This window comes from Daphnia magna, linkage group LG3, assembly GCF_020631705.1.
Source record: "Daphnia magna isolate NIES linkage group LG3, ASM2063170v1.1, whole genome shotgun sequence".
NCBI classification, from domain to species: domain Eukaryota; kingdom Metazoa; phylum Arthropoda; class Branchiopoda; order Diplostraca; family Daphniidae; genus Daphnia; species Daphnia magna.
Window position 1 is genome coordinate 3,373,714 of NC_059184.1, and position 13,378 is coordinate 3,387,091.

Here is a 13,378-nt window from a genome sequence, read left to right on the forward strand (position 1 = left end):
TCAGAGGCAGTGAGAACGCCATGAATTGCTTTACCTGGTTGAGTGTAGCGGGCTCTCGAACAAGAGCATGAACCGCAATTGGAAACGTAGCCGGGCAAATCCAGTGGGACGGAACATTCAGGGCAGACGGGGGTCCGAGATCGGACTGTGTTGATACGAATGAAGGCTGGTGAATCACCCATGGAATTGCGATTACCAAGCAGTTTGTTGTCGCTCTTCGTTTTGACAAGGACTCGGTGTTTACCGCCAGGTATGCCGCCCATAATCCGACCGTCATTATTCGCCGCTATCGAATGATTAGTTCTTGTAGAAGAATTGCTCGTCTTCAAGGTGAGTGCCGGTCTTCTAGCGGACTCTTCCGCTGGCTCAGTCGGAGTAGATAACACAGGAATAGTAGGAGGAATTTGCTGAGACAGAGCTGCAATAGCAACTCCTACTCCAGTCATGGTTCGATCCCTAGCCAGCGATAGGACGTCCATGATCCAGCGTGATCCTCTCCATGTTGAATCCACCTGTACTTGAACATCCTGAAGTCGTTGGAAGCGCTGCTTGGCTTCCGCTAACTCCACGCTTGAAAAAGCCTGCGGATACAACACATAACCGATAGTTAGACGTCAATCAACTATCAATGTGATTGTGGACACAGACTGACCTCACGCATGGCCAACTGGGCCAAATTCGAATCGAGTTCCAAAATTGAACTAAGCCGTGAATAGCGGCCAATGAGATCACGCTGGTATGTGCGTAGATGAATCATTTCAAAGACCTGAAGAGGAACGGAGAGGAATTCCGGCCGATGAAAGAGTGCCTCACTCTGACCGGCAACGGCGCAAACGCTGTCCGGTGGCGGAAGCAACAGAATCACTGAAACGTCTGGACTGAGTTCAATTACTTCATCTTCGTAAATGCGGTGCTGCATGACAGATCCTTCGATACCCATGCTTCCCAATAATTTGCACGCGGCCCTCTGTAATTGACTCTGAAAGAGCAGCTGGGCCGTGCTGGGTTGTAGGTTAAGTTTTCCCGTCAGGCCATCCATTACTGAGTAATCCGTCTTGTCATCACCACCTTCATCACCACCGTCATTCATCTCTGCGCTACCATTTTTGTTTTGAGGCTGGTTTTTAGCCAACTTCTTGATCCACTGCCATTCTTCACTGCAAATTGAAAGATGACATGTCGTTTGTTGCTGCTTCAAAATAAATTGGCACTGAAAATTGCACGTACCTCGACACCCACGGATTGTCTCTTATCTTCGCATGTGGCAATAAATTAGGCGCGTCCTTGGGCACCAGGACGCGAATTAGATCAACGGAGCTCTTCATTTTCAAGTAGCCCAAATAGAGTCCTCGCGGTAGAGGTTTGTTACTGACTTGCATGAAGTTGATTTGTTCCTATTCGAGAGTAAAAACACAAATGAAATGGGCGTCCGCCAAGAGTTGCTCTTTTATCTCGTTGCCGAAGACCAGATCAGTGACCCTTTTTACAAATGAACTGGTTTATCGATTCTAATATGGCGCCATTTAAAACGACCAGTTTCGTATCTACGTCGCTATTGAGGGGCGATTAGAATCATCAACATTTTCTCACAAACTAACTCGTTTTCTTTGTTTGCTTTTGGCTTATCAGTCATGCGGAGAACTTCTCACCTGTAGCGAAGCGAGCAGGAGATCACTGGCCGTACTCTCTTCGTTCGTCACCACCCGCCGCTGCAATTTGGAGAGCGGGAGCCACTTGAAATTCAATGAAGACGGAACAGCTTTAATATTGGCCAAATGGCAGGTACTCGATATCACCATGGTCCCTTGGCTGTCTTTTAACGGTTGATAGTGAAGCTGACCTAAATCTTGCAGGCCCAAGGCGCTCTACGTTGATGAACACGTCGTGGTTTAAAGGAGATAACAACAAAAAAAAATCGGTCAGTTTTCTAAACCATAATGGTGTAAATGTCCAATTTATTTTAATTAGTTTGAAATATAAAACTGACTTGTAACTGAGCAGCTGCTTGCAATATTTTAATACGGAAATGAGCGTTTGCTGAACTCGAGCTGCGCTCCATATCTTGTCGGAGAGTTTTCACGTCACTCCAAGTGCAACCAATCTAGATGATTTATTTAATAACACACGGTTCAAGGCTGAAATGAGAGCACAAAAAAAAACTAAGGTTACCTTCATGAGCCAGTGGAAATCATTATTAACTGACGCCGGGTAAGTATCGTCAACTTCAACGACAGGTGGAAATTCCTCGGTGGTCACCAAGACCTTGTCTTCATGGAAGACGATGCACGCAAAATAAACTCCCCTAGTAACAAGACAAGCATTTAAATTTAAAAAAAAAAAAGGCGTGTAAACAAACTAGGTAAGAAACGTCAAACTGAATAAAGCAGACTATCCGGAACACAATGGACCGTGAAGATGGTTTTTAATGGGCTAGCGATGCACTCACCTGCGCAGATGCTTTTGAAACTTGACGTTGGCACCAAAGAACTGCCTTAGGTTGATTTTAGCCGGATTCTTCCTTTGTTTCATGGGCGCCTCACCTAAGCCGTCTTCCAGCTGTCGAATTTCAGAAGCGTAATCAGGCCGCCATGTCCGCACCTGGTCAACAATAGTTAGCGTGAAACGGGTCGTTAAAAAATGAGGCACAATGTGCCTGCGTGAAAAAAACAAAACAAAACAAAAAACAGCCCAGATAAGAATGTATCTATTTGTTTCCGGTTTCTCTTACTTTACTAAATAGGTCGTCCAATATAGGTAAACGGCCGGCGAAACGCGGTTTTCGCCCGTCTATTATCCGCCAGACTAATAGATGATGAAAAGAGAAAATCACATTAGAAATCTGATTGCGGTGTTTTGATTCCGATGCGACGAGTTTGCTTTGTTGTGCTTGTGTTGCTAAACCCCCACCTGATAACAAGACAGACGATGGCAGAGTGGTTTTGAACGACCCGTATCCGGATAGATTGCCGGCGGCTACTCGAAAATAACACCGCGAATTGGATGGACAAGTAGAGACGGTCACGTTCACCTCGTTAAATTCATCGCCTACTCCGCCTCGCTTCCAGATCTGTGTATCGCGCACCTCCAGCTCGCCACCAGGGAAGGCAAAATCCGGATGAGTTGACCATTGAACTTTTTGAAACAGCAAAAAGAAAACAAGAAAAAAAAACAACATAACTGTAAAGATGGTTGACAAAGACAACGAACCGGTTAAAGAAAAAACGTATTCTACGTTGAGCAAAAAAGCAGACGCACTACCATGTTTGTCACGTTTGTCAAGCTCACCTTTAAATTTTGTGCAAATGCCACCAGAATCTGCTTCAGGTTGGAGCCACCAAATGTGGACGGAATGTTCCCCAACAACTTCAACGCGGGCCTGGTTCGGACTGTTGGGCACCTCTGATCAATTCGGAAGCAACGAGACAAAACAAAAAATGTAACTTGATAGAAATCTTTTAACCAACGAAAATAAACAAAAAAACAATATAAAAAATTGCCGTCTGGACTTACTCAGCTGTTCAAGTCCAGATTTCATTTTGCGCAGAATGCGCACTCGTCGCTTCCAAAGGGCGATGTGTTTGTCTAAATCAATTCGGACCGGACTGGACGACGATGGCTGGCTTTTCTCTTCTAACTGTTTCTCAGCTTCGTTGAGGAGCTGAGCAAGATGCAAATTCAGCGATTCTTTACTGCCATCTGATTCCGATGATGACGAAAGCGCGAGAAGGAAAAAAAAAAGGAAAAAAATTTTGCGTCAGCAAAACAAAAATGTCAACAATTCGATGGCCACTTACACTCTGTTCCTTCTCTGGCTCCTTGCTGGATGAGTAATTTGACCATTTCGGTATTGTTCGTCAAAACGGCCACATCCATCAAGGACAGGCCGTCACTGTTGTAACTATTTAGCAACGAGAAACACGAAAAGGAACGATGAATAAATTTAGTTTGAATGGCCTTTGGACTGCCATTGTTGGCGTCCATCTTGATTAGGCAATGCAATTCTAGTGAAGGGTTCAATGAACTCGAATAATCACTGCTGTTTGACAAGCGTAAGTTAACAGTACATGTGGGTTTCCCACGCATCTTTGACGAAGATGATGTGACACGACGGGTAACGGTGTCGTCACGACAGACGATTTATGTCGGACACAAAAAAAGTCACGTTCATTTTGATGAACGCAAATCGTCTGGATTTCTATGGTTACCTGTTAATGTCGACCTCATTGTCCTCGAGGATCGCCCTGGCCTTTTCCACCTGGCCAAACTCGACGGCGGCAAACAGTGCTGTTCAGATTCACAAGAAATTTTTTAAAAAATCATAATTATAGATGATTAATCATCGTTATTTTGAATTTCAATGGACGTCTAAGATGAACGATCATTCCTTTGTTTCTCTCTCTCTCTCTCTCGTTCACTCACCATGTAAATGAATATTGATTTTCGTCAGTTTCTCCATTTTTTTCAGGTCTGTTTTGGTCAAGTGAAGGCCATGGACGAGCAACTCCAGTGATGAATCTTTCTTCCTATCTGCTCGATGCGAAATTAAAAAATAATAAACATGGTTAACGAAATAAAAACGATAAAACACATCAGGGAACACACCCAACAACACAAGAACGAATCATCAAGACACCTACAAAGAATTTCGCCGGGCATTTCGGCGTCGACTAAAAGCTCTTGCCAATGATCGCCGCTGTTCCGCACATCCACACCTTTGGCAAAAAACAAACTAACGCTAGTTTTCCGTCTGATTGATGAGTTTGATCCATGACGGCGCATCATCACCTTCGTTTCAGATCGGCCCAGCGTTCCCGGGAAATTAAAACGATTGCCGCCGTCTAAACTACCAGAAACGATGGGAGCCGACGTTGGTTGGACGGGAGATTTCTCTGGAATCCCTAGTCTGTCGCTGCTGACTGTCTTAAGGACCCTAGGTGGCCGAGGTAGAGTTCTAGCGTTACTAACACTATTCATCTTGACGCTAGACAATAACAACAACACAAAAATCGTGTCCAGCCAGCCGATATTGCACCAATCTGAATTCGCGGCCTACTCGGCGTCAAGTGGCGGTTGCCATCTGACAACACGCGTTCACAAAAGAGAAATCCGCATTCCAAATTGATTTTTGTGTGTGTGTGCCTTTTTTTGTGGGGGGGAGGGGGGTTTATCGTCCACAAACGGGGGAGTAGAACGACTTATCCGCCGCCTTTTGTTCTTCCTCTTTTTTCAGATTTATTTTTAATGTTTTCGTTTGAGGTTTGCCCTCTTTTTAGACCGCCCATTCGGGGCAGCAGTTGAGTGAATATAATATTCCACCGCTGAAAAAAAAAATTTCACGATCAATAGATAACACCAAAAGGGGAAACGGAACGGATTTTCGGTTCACCGAGTTAGCCACAATAATAAAAAAAAAACGTAAAAATAGGAGACGACAAAGATTTTCTAATCGACGTTGGCGGGAACACGAACATGTTCGTTCACCACCGAGCGAACGAACAAGCACACAAAAGAGCTGCACACGAAAATAACACACACAAAAAACTCAACCGGGGAGAGAAATTATAGAGGGCAGACCACCCCCCCCCCTCCCAAAAAAAAAGAAAACTTTCAGTATATACATAGAGTACACTACACGCTCACATACTAGATCACATAAACAAGCCAAAGTTGCGAGATAAAGCACAAACAGTTTGACGTGCGCCGTTTGGGGCCAAGGGGAAGGAAAGAAAAAAAGAATGGCCATGGGTGTGTGTGTACACGAGACGAGGGATGTTGGCGTGAAAGGAAACTGGAACTGACCAGAGACTGTAGTGGGAAGAGGGAGGCATATCTCTTGTAGAGTATAGACACACACACAGAAAGGACTTGCCATATAAGGAGAGAGCAAGAGGAAACCACCAAAGTACCACATGTGGTTTGATAAGCGTTCGCGTTATGTCTCTGTATATATTCTTTTTCTAGTAAAAATGGTTGGCTCGTAACGGGGGATTGGGCGGCAGCAATAAGTACATAAGCAGCATTATTATTATTGCTATTTAGAGGCTTTAGGACAACCAAAATAGCAGCGAGGATTTAAATAAATAAGAAAAAGGAGGTGACTACCGGAATGAGTAATCGCATAATCATTCTTCCGCATTATAAGCATCGGCAACTATCCTTGGATGTATGCGCAACAGACCCACCCTATCGGGTTGCTATGAAAAAGGAAACCTTTTAAAAATGTTACGTGTTGTTTTGTTTTTTTTTTTTTGCCTCCATATTGCGTTCGCTTGTTATCTCCGTAAAGATTGCAGCTATTGTGACAGACTCGAGGACTCGACGGCAAAAAGAGCGAAACGAAGTTTCACGAAAGATGTTGGTAAAAAAAAAAAAAAACTCGAGAGCCGATCGGATGACTTAACTTCGGTAACTTGAAACGGCTTTCTTGTTCAAACAGAAATAACAGAGAGAAAATAAACATACATGGATCTTGAAAAATAATTCCGGGCCTTTGTTTTTCTATAAAGGAAAAGTTGTGTTGTAATTGGGTATTCAGAATTTTTTATCTCGCAAATAGTGCAAAACAAATTATTTTACTAATTGCAGGAATAATAGAATAATCAGAATTTAAAACATTCTCATGTTGAATGCGAATCACTTTGTAAGGATGGTTAATCATCGCTTATTCTAACTCAAAAGAAAAAGTTTGGCTCGCATTCCACGAGATCGTGACTTTTCAATTTCAAGAGAATTTAATGCTTGGGAAAAAAAAAAAAAAATAATAACTGTATATACTTTTGTTAGGCAATCCTTTTAGTTGACTTACCAACAACGTTGCTTTGCAGAAACAAAAAAAAAGTAGAAGGTTGCGACCGTGTAAATACCTTGAGAAACTCAAAAATTAAATGAAACCAAAACACGGAATAAAGAAAGGAAAAACAAAACAAAAATCGTGTTTGGTGTTGTGTAACGATCGGTGTAAACACTTCTTTAAGGGATAGGGCGACGGAATAAGGCCAGCAGCCTTGCTAACTATATTTATAGCTAAGGCCGAGAATCTAGGGGAAAAGAAGAAAAATAGACGGCAGAGTTTACTGTTGGTGTTTTCCTGTGTTTCTTTAATGCAACGATGGTCATAAAAGCTCGTGTTTTGAAGCTGATTACGGGCTGTTGGTTTTCTCTTTGACTAACTCGCTGACTGGAACGTACCCTGGTCAGAGTTGACAACAATGAATGGTAGCTGCTATTGTATAGCACAACAATCGATTACCAGCCACAACACAATCGAAATCAGTCAAATGCGTCGGAATCTTTTTTCTCTATCGACATAACAAAAAGTTATTGAAAGTCGTGGAACCACAAAAGAGAAGAGGCACAGACGAGCAAGGCCATTATTGTTTCTGGTTGTCGTCGAGGCCAAGAGTGAGCAGTTTTCAGGGGGCTGGAAAGACTCGAGAGAAAGGCCAATTGACGTTTTAATCCAACAGTTACAATGGACACCCTGTGTGTCGTCAAACAGCTGTGTAAAACGTTACCTGAGCTCAGGGGGGAAAGACGAGAGAACACAAAGCAGATGGATATTGGGTCTGTGTATCAATGTCGATTTTGGACACGTTGAACTCACCTGTTGTCGGCGGTATGAGATGCATCACGCTTGGACGTCACAGTAGCCCAGGACACACACACACACACACACACTTGAATCAAACAAAAAGTCGGTTCTGCCAAGTCGACAGTGAGTTGCACAAATCAGATCAAAAAACGAGTATCCATTTGTCTTTTTTGTTTCAATGATTTCAACTCAAGTTGGAAACGAAGAGAGAAACAACGCGTCACTTGAAATAATAATAAAAGCAGCAACTACAATTGAAGAGCACAACGAGAGACTTAAATGGAGGCTCAACAAACACCCGCCATGGCAGGCATCCTTCTGACGTTTGGTAATACAAGAGTCAGCACAGTCGTGGCCCCCACAGCGTTTTTTTACTTCTCATCGTCCCCCTACGCTCCGAGCTATTCATACGTTGGGAATATACCTGGTTGAAAAACTACACCACGCCAGCCAAAAATACAAAAAAAAAGGGCCCCTCTACGTACACAGGTGTGTTTAAGCCAACTCTCTCGACAGGTAGCAGCAGTACTGTGTTTTTTTTGTTTTTTTTTTTCAAAGGAGAAAAGGAATACAGTTTCCGTCAATCAAAAGATGGCGCAGCTTTTGCACACCGTAGATCATAAGAATCACCTCGCTTCCAAATCAATCTAACCGTTTTTGTTTTTCACTTTTCTTCTGTTTTTAATGTTTCGTTGGCAGAGGGCGTGACTTTAACGGTCGAACTCGTAGCACTCATCTCGTTCTAGGTTTACTGCAACACAAGTCGTACTTTAAACTGTTCTGCAGTACATAAATTGCGTGGATACCCCGGAAACTTTGCCAACGGAAAAAGGACATTTCACAATGAGGAGGAAAAAAAAAACGATGTTTTTCCCCAACTGTCGATTTCTTAATAAAACAAACGGGGGAAAAGTGAAATTTGGAAAGAAAAACGAGGGCTTTGACACTGACGGTCACAAGGAAAAGGAGAATCCGTTGGGTGTGTCAGGCCACATTTTCTTTTGTTGTCGTGCAGCAGAGGAAGTAAAAAAAAAAAACTTCTTCCACAGACGGAAAAAAAACGGTACATTAAGAACGTGTCGTCGTGTGTGCAATGCAGTAAAGAAAAAAAAAGGGGAGATGCCATTTTTTCTTTAGAAAGACACAAAGATGACGGCAGGTGGTGCTGTGTCAAACTATTATCTGATGCTGGTAGGGCACACGAACGCACACCAATTGATGAAATCGAAAAAATAAATAATAGAATTTCGTGGCTGTTTCTAAGACAGGAATTTGTATGGAAATGGAATCGTGCGTCATCCATCACCAAATGGATTTTTTTGCTATTGTTGATGCTTTGAGTTTTGCTGATCACGTCAAAAGATACACGAGTTTCGATCAACATTTTGAAATCGACCCTGTCGAGCTGAACTACAATCTGCATCCGATGGATAAGTTTACTTTTGTTACACTTTAAAAAAGTATAGACGCAGTCAACAATGAATGCGATGCGTAACGCCCTACTTTAGAGATAGTTACATGTACCGTAGATACTTTGCAACTTGTTTCTTTAACTACAGATTGATACCGATCGCACTGCAATCACCGTGGATTATGTTAGATCTAGTAGATAGTTGGCAATATAAATTCCACGTAAAACACAAATGGCCGAAGGGGGAGGTATAATAGTAGCCGTTTGTGCTGTGTACATTTTACAGTTTAAATATAGCCGGGAACAATAGCCATCACGCAACGTTGTATAAATTGTAGGCAATAGCGATATGCTATTGAAAAGACACGAAGACTGACTTGTGCGTTGTATTTCGGGTTAAACTATTCCCCCGCGTGCACGCCAAATGGGATTCCATTTAAGAAAGCCATCACTCAAAAATAGTCAAACGCAACAAAGTAAAAGAAAATATCTTGGGAATATTAATCGCACAATTGCGTCAATGACGTCAGCAACAAAAAATGAACAATAAAAAAGCATCGACTCTATGGTTCCCTGAATTTCTATACAGCCAGTTAATGCACATCTCCATGAAAGAACGGTCTCTCATTTGAATACATCATCGTCATTCCAGCGGAGTTATTGCCCACTAGGAAGTGAAACGCCACAATCATAATAATAGGCCAAACAAAAACAGATGGGAAAATATTTCGAAATCAAATAGAATCCCCCTCCAAATATATTTTTTTTTTCTCTATAAAGGAAATAGTCTGCCAGTGTTGACACGTGCAATCGAGTGAGAGAAAAAGAACAACGTAAACCGTTCAATAGAACGGGAGGGCTTGACGTTACCCGCCATCGTGTCATCTTAACGTACGATATAAACCAGTTATGTCCTTATAGGTATAGTACACTGATAAATGGACGTAAATGTTTCATTATTTTTTTTCTGCCTACGATTTATGGTAGCATCATCCTTGCGTGCATCATCTAAGCTCGTTAAAAAGGAAAAACCTTGAAAGCGCGCGCCATCTTTGCGCGTGAGCGGGAGCCATCCGGTTCGTGAAAAAAAAAAATGTAGACCGATAAAAATGTTAATTTTCGTTTCCTTCCAAGTTCGTTACGTAGGCGCGATGGGGAGAGGGAAAAAAAAAGAACCACATCGACTAGAGATAATATCCCGTAAAATGCTCTATGAAAGAGACGGGGTGTAATTAACATGCAGTCAATTTATTGATGCAACACCAAGGGAAACCAACCGCACTCGCATCCAGTTGGAAGTTTTTTTTCTTTTAAATAATTCAGGCGACCGAGATGTGCTCTGAAAGTCTCACTACATTAGAGCGCAATCCCCTGACGATGGCCAACTGCACGTTTTGTGCATTAGCTTCTACCGAACTCCTTTTCAGTTTCTCATTTGATTTCTTTTTTTTATCCACACCTGCCTTTGTTATTCACGCTCAGACTCGCAAATACAATGGATCACGGCTTTTAGGAAGCTTTTTTTTCTTCTTCTTCGACATGGCATTGTGTAATGGAACAAAAGAAAAGAAAATGGATGAAAAGGGGGATTTCCTTGAAACTTACCGTGTGATGTTTTACGTTTTCCGCTAACAGACGGTGAAGTCGGAAAACCTTTGCCTTGCAATTCCGGAACAGCTAAATTGACTCGAGTTCCGGCTGTTGTTGCACCTGATGTCGTAGGAAGAACATCAGGTGCTTGTTGATTATCCGTGCCCAATGCTTTGCCACGTAAGGAGTCATTACTGAAGATTTAAATAAAATGGACGATTATTATCACCTGAAATCATAAATTCGTTTAATAAATAATCGAACCTTTCCAAACTGTGACGTCGAGGTCTCGTCGTTGGCTGATGGATGTCATTGTTGTTGCCAGCCAACAGCTGCAATTGAATTTGAACTGGACTCGTCTTCATCACGTTGCCAGGCGGTTGAAGTTGTTGATTGCTTTTCACACCATCAGCCGCCGTTCCTTGACTGCTGTTTAGAAACAATTTCGGAAGTCGGTTACTGTTGCCTGGTGAACTGTTGTCAGCCGAGGATCTTTTGTTTCGAACTCCGCCCACAGAGGAACTAGGCGTCCCGGGATCAGAAGATCCAGATCCTAGTGGTTTCGATCCAGTGATGGAAGATAAACTCAACAAATCACGGATGTCTTGCCATTCATTAGGCGATGAATCAGACGAAGATTGCGAACGATTGCCGGACGGCGGGACCGTGAGTCCGTTATCCACTGCTGCCGCTGCCATGGCTCCCACAGCTGCCGAAGCCGTGGCCATAGCCACAACTGCTGTCGCTGCAAACGAGATGATAAAGTCGTTAAAAATTAGTTAACAAGATGCAGCAAAGATGAAACGTTAGATCGTCGTTAACGCGGCCTTCTCCCGTTTCACGGTCCCCTTCTTTTCCCGCGCTCGCTAACTATCAAAAAGATCGAAATTATGTAATCCACATACGACTTCTATGCAGTGGAAACTCTACACATGTCTTCACGCCTCTTTCACATTTAAATGTGTGTCTTCACTGCTTGTCAAAATTGAGACGAACTGACGGTAGGAATTTTTACACGCGTCTCACGTCTACGAAAAGGCAATAACGAGTTTTTTCCCATGAAGAAGGTGAGACATGTTAATTATCTATTTCAAAGTAACAAGGAAGATTTGTCTTCGTAGTGAAAAAAAAAAAAAAATTTTATTTTCCGCCACCACACCTTTGAATGATGAGGAACTTCACAATGATGGAAACGTTGTGATTGACGTTTCAAAGACAGTTCCGTGATTTCAAAGAATCGTACAAGTAAAATTTGCTCAACAGACTGTAAAGTTGAAACGTTGGAAATTAAAAAATCTAGAAGATGATATAATCATAAATCTATTTCACACTTGCAAAAATCTACCAATGATTGATCGATTAGTTCTGACGACGTCATTCAACCAGGCGTCGTTTGTGGGCTGATGCATTTTTCAATTTGAATATCGATCCTGCTTGAAATTGCGGCTGAATCTATGAGTTGCAAGTTCCTAAATTATGCCCGCGTGTTATACAATTTCATAAATCAATCTAAATTAAAAATAGCTTTCAGCGAAACGGGTGGGTTTGAGATAAAACGTCCATCAAGAAGAATGACAATTTCCTTCATTTTCTTTCCTATTCCAAATCAATAAAAAATGATTTATGGGATACAAGTCAATCATCCGGAAAGAACCAAGCATTAATATGCCTTCTATTTCTAGCTACATAACCGCAGGCTGAGCAACGAAATTATTTATATCGATCGTTATAGCTTCCAAAGATGCTGACATGCCGACGGGACCCAATTTATTAGTCAAATTCCCCCCCTATTTCTTTTGGCATTTCTTGCCTCTTCTACCCGCAATAAATTTATTCTATTAATATATACACGGCACGGAACAAATCAGCCCATTTTCTCGCAAGATCGTCAATCACTCACCAAAAATAAAACTCCTCCATTAATTCAGTTATACAACTTCATTAGGAATGTCTATGACTGGAATCTCCTCATCGAAGAGGTGGCCCTTATTAGTCCTGATCCATTTATACAGCCACGGAATGAGCAAAAAGGACCAATCCGCATAATAATCAATGCCAAAAAGACAACAAGAATATAATGTAACCGGCTGATCGAGTTTAGCTGATATCTCTCATGAGCAGTCACGGACGCTCGATTAAAACACGTTCGCTTTTTATACAAGAAGAGGGCGGAATAGACAACTATTGTCCATCTTTATTTTTTTCAGTCCTCGAATAACTGTAAGCCCACTGGAATTTACACGCAGATACAAAAGAAAAGCAGGTCCTTTTTTTTTTGCGATCCGCGGAACGTAATCCGGACGAAATCGATCTCGCAGAATAACGTTAAAAAGTACAAGTGAAAACAAACACCCTCCCACTAGAAAAAGAAAAGAAGAACTGGACATCCGAGTAGCGTGGGAGTTGTTGTTCCTTTAATGCACCGTCAATGCTGGTTATATCAACGTATACACTGCTAGATTAGTATTTCAGTTGATGTACCGTGACGTCAACAATCTCGTTACACAGGCAGCAACGTAATGTTATTTGTATCGTTATTCGGTGGGTTTATCGGCATACTATAAAAGAATAGATTTCGGATCCTGGAACTGACAGCCAAAGCCAAAAGGTTCTTTTTTTCCTTCCAATCTGCTGCTGTACCTTATACAACAACAGTTCGGGACATTCGTTCACGATCGAGACGGAAATAATGTGCGGGAGAAGAAGAGAGAGAAAAAAAACGGACATGGATTCAATCAAAGAAAGAAAAGAGATACCGGCACAATACCAAGAATGATGCCCAGCCG

The 13,378-nt window shown here is 42.1% G+C and overlaps 1 protein-coding gene across 7 annotated transcripts in view; it reads right to left on the minus strand.

The window, feature by feature from the left end:
* The window catches only part of LOC116919246 (ankyrin repeat and fibronectin type-III domain-containing protein 1), a 28,420-nt gene that overhangs the window by 1,713 nt on the left and 13,329 nt on the right, over positions 1-13,378 (minus strand). For 5 of the 7 annotated variants that reach the window (XM_045171362.1, XM_045171363.1, XM_045171365.1 and 2 more), the window contains 16 exons: positions 10,857-11,337; positions 10,608-10,786; positions 4,420-4,527; positions 4,206-4,284; positions 3,795-3,898; positions 3,511-3,696; positions 3,286-3,399; positions 2,908-3,132; positions 2,729-2,802; positions 2,447-2,598; positions 2,170-2,302; positions 1,988-2,101; positions 1,650-1,865; positions 1,228-1,394; positions 653-1,157; positions 35-581 (listed from right to left, as the gene is read on the minus strand). In XM_045171362.1, the coding sequence (XP_045027297.1) occupies positions 35-581; positions 653-1,157; positions 1,228-1,394; positions 1,650-1,865; positions 1,988-2,101; positions 2,170-2,302; positions 2,447-2,598; positions 2,729-2,802; positions 2,908-3,132; positions 3,286-3,399; positions 3,511-3,696; positions 3,795-3,898; positions 4,206-4,284; positions 4,420-4,527; positions 10,608-10,786; positions 10,857-11,337 (3,384 nt within the window). Of the gene's footprint in view, positions 1-34; positions 582-652; positions 1,158-1,227; positions 1,395-1,649; positions 1,866-1,987; positions 2,102-2,169; positions 2,303-2,446; positions 2,599-2,728; positions 2,803-2,907; positions 3,133-3,285; positions 3,400-3,510; positions 3,697-3,794; positions 3,899-4,205; positions 4,285-4,419; positions 4,528-4,637; positions 5,570-7,603; positions 8,095-10,607; positions 10,787-10,856; positions 11,338-13,378 lie in introns of those variants that run through there. The other 2 variants (XM_045171367.1, XM_045171366.1) reach the window with 2 other exon arrangements.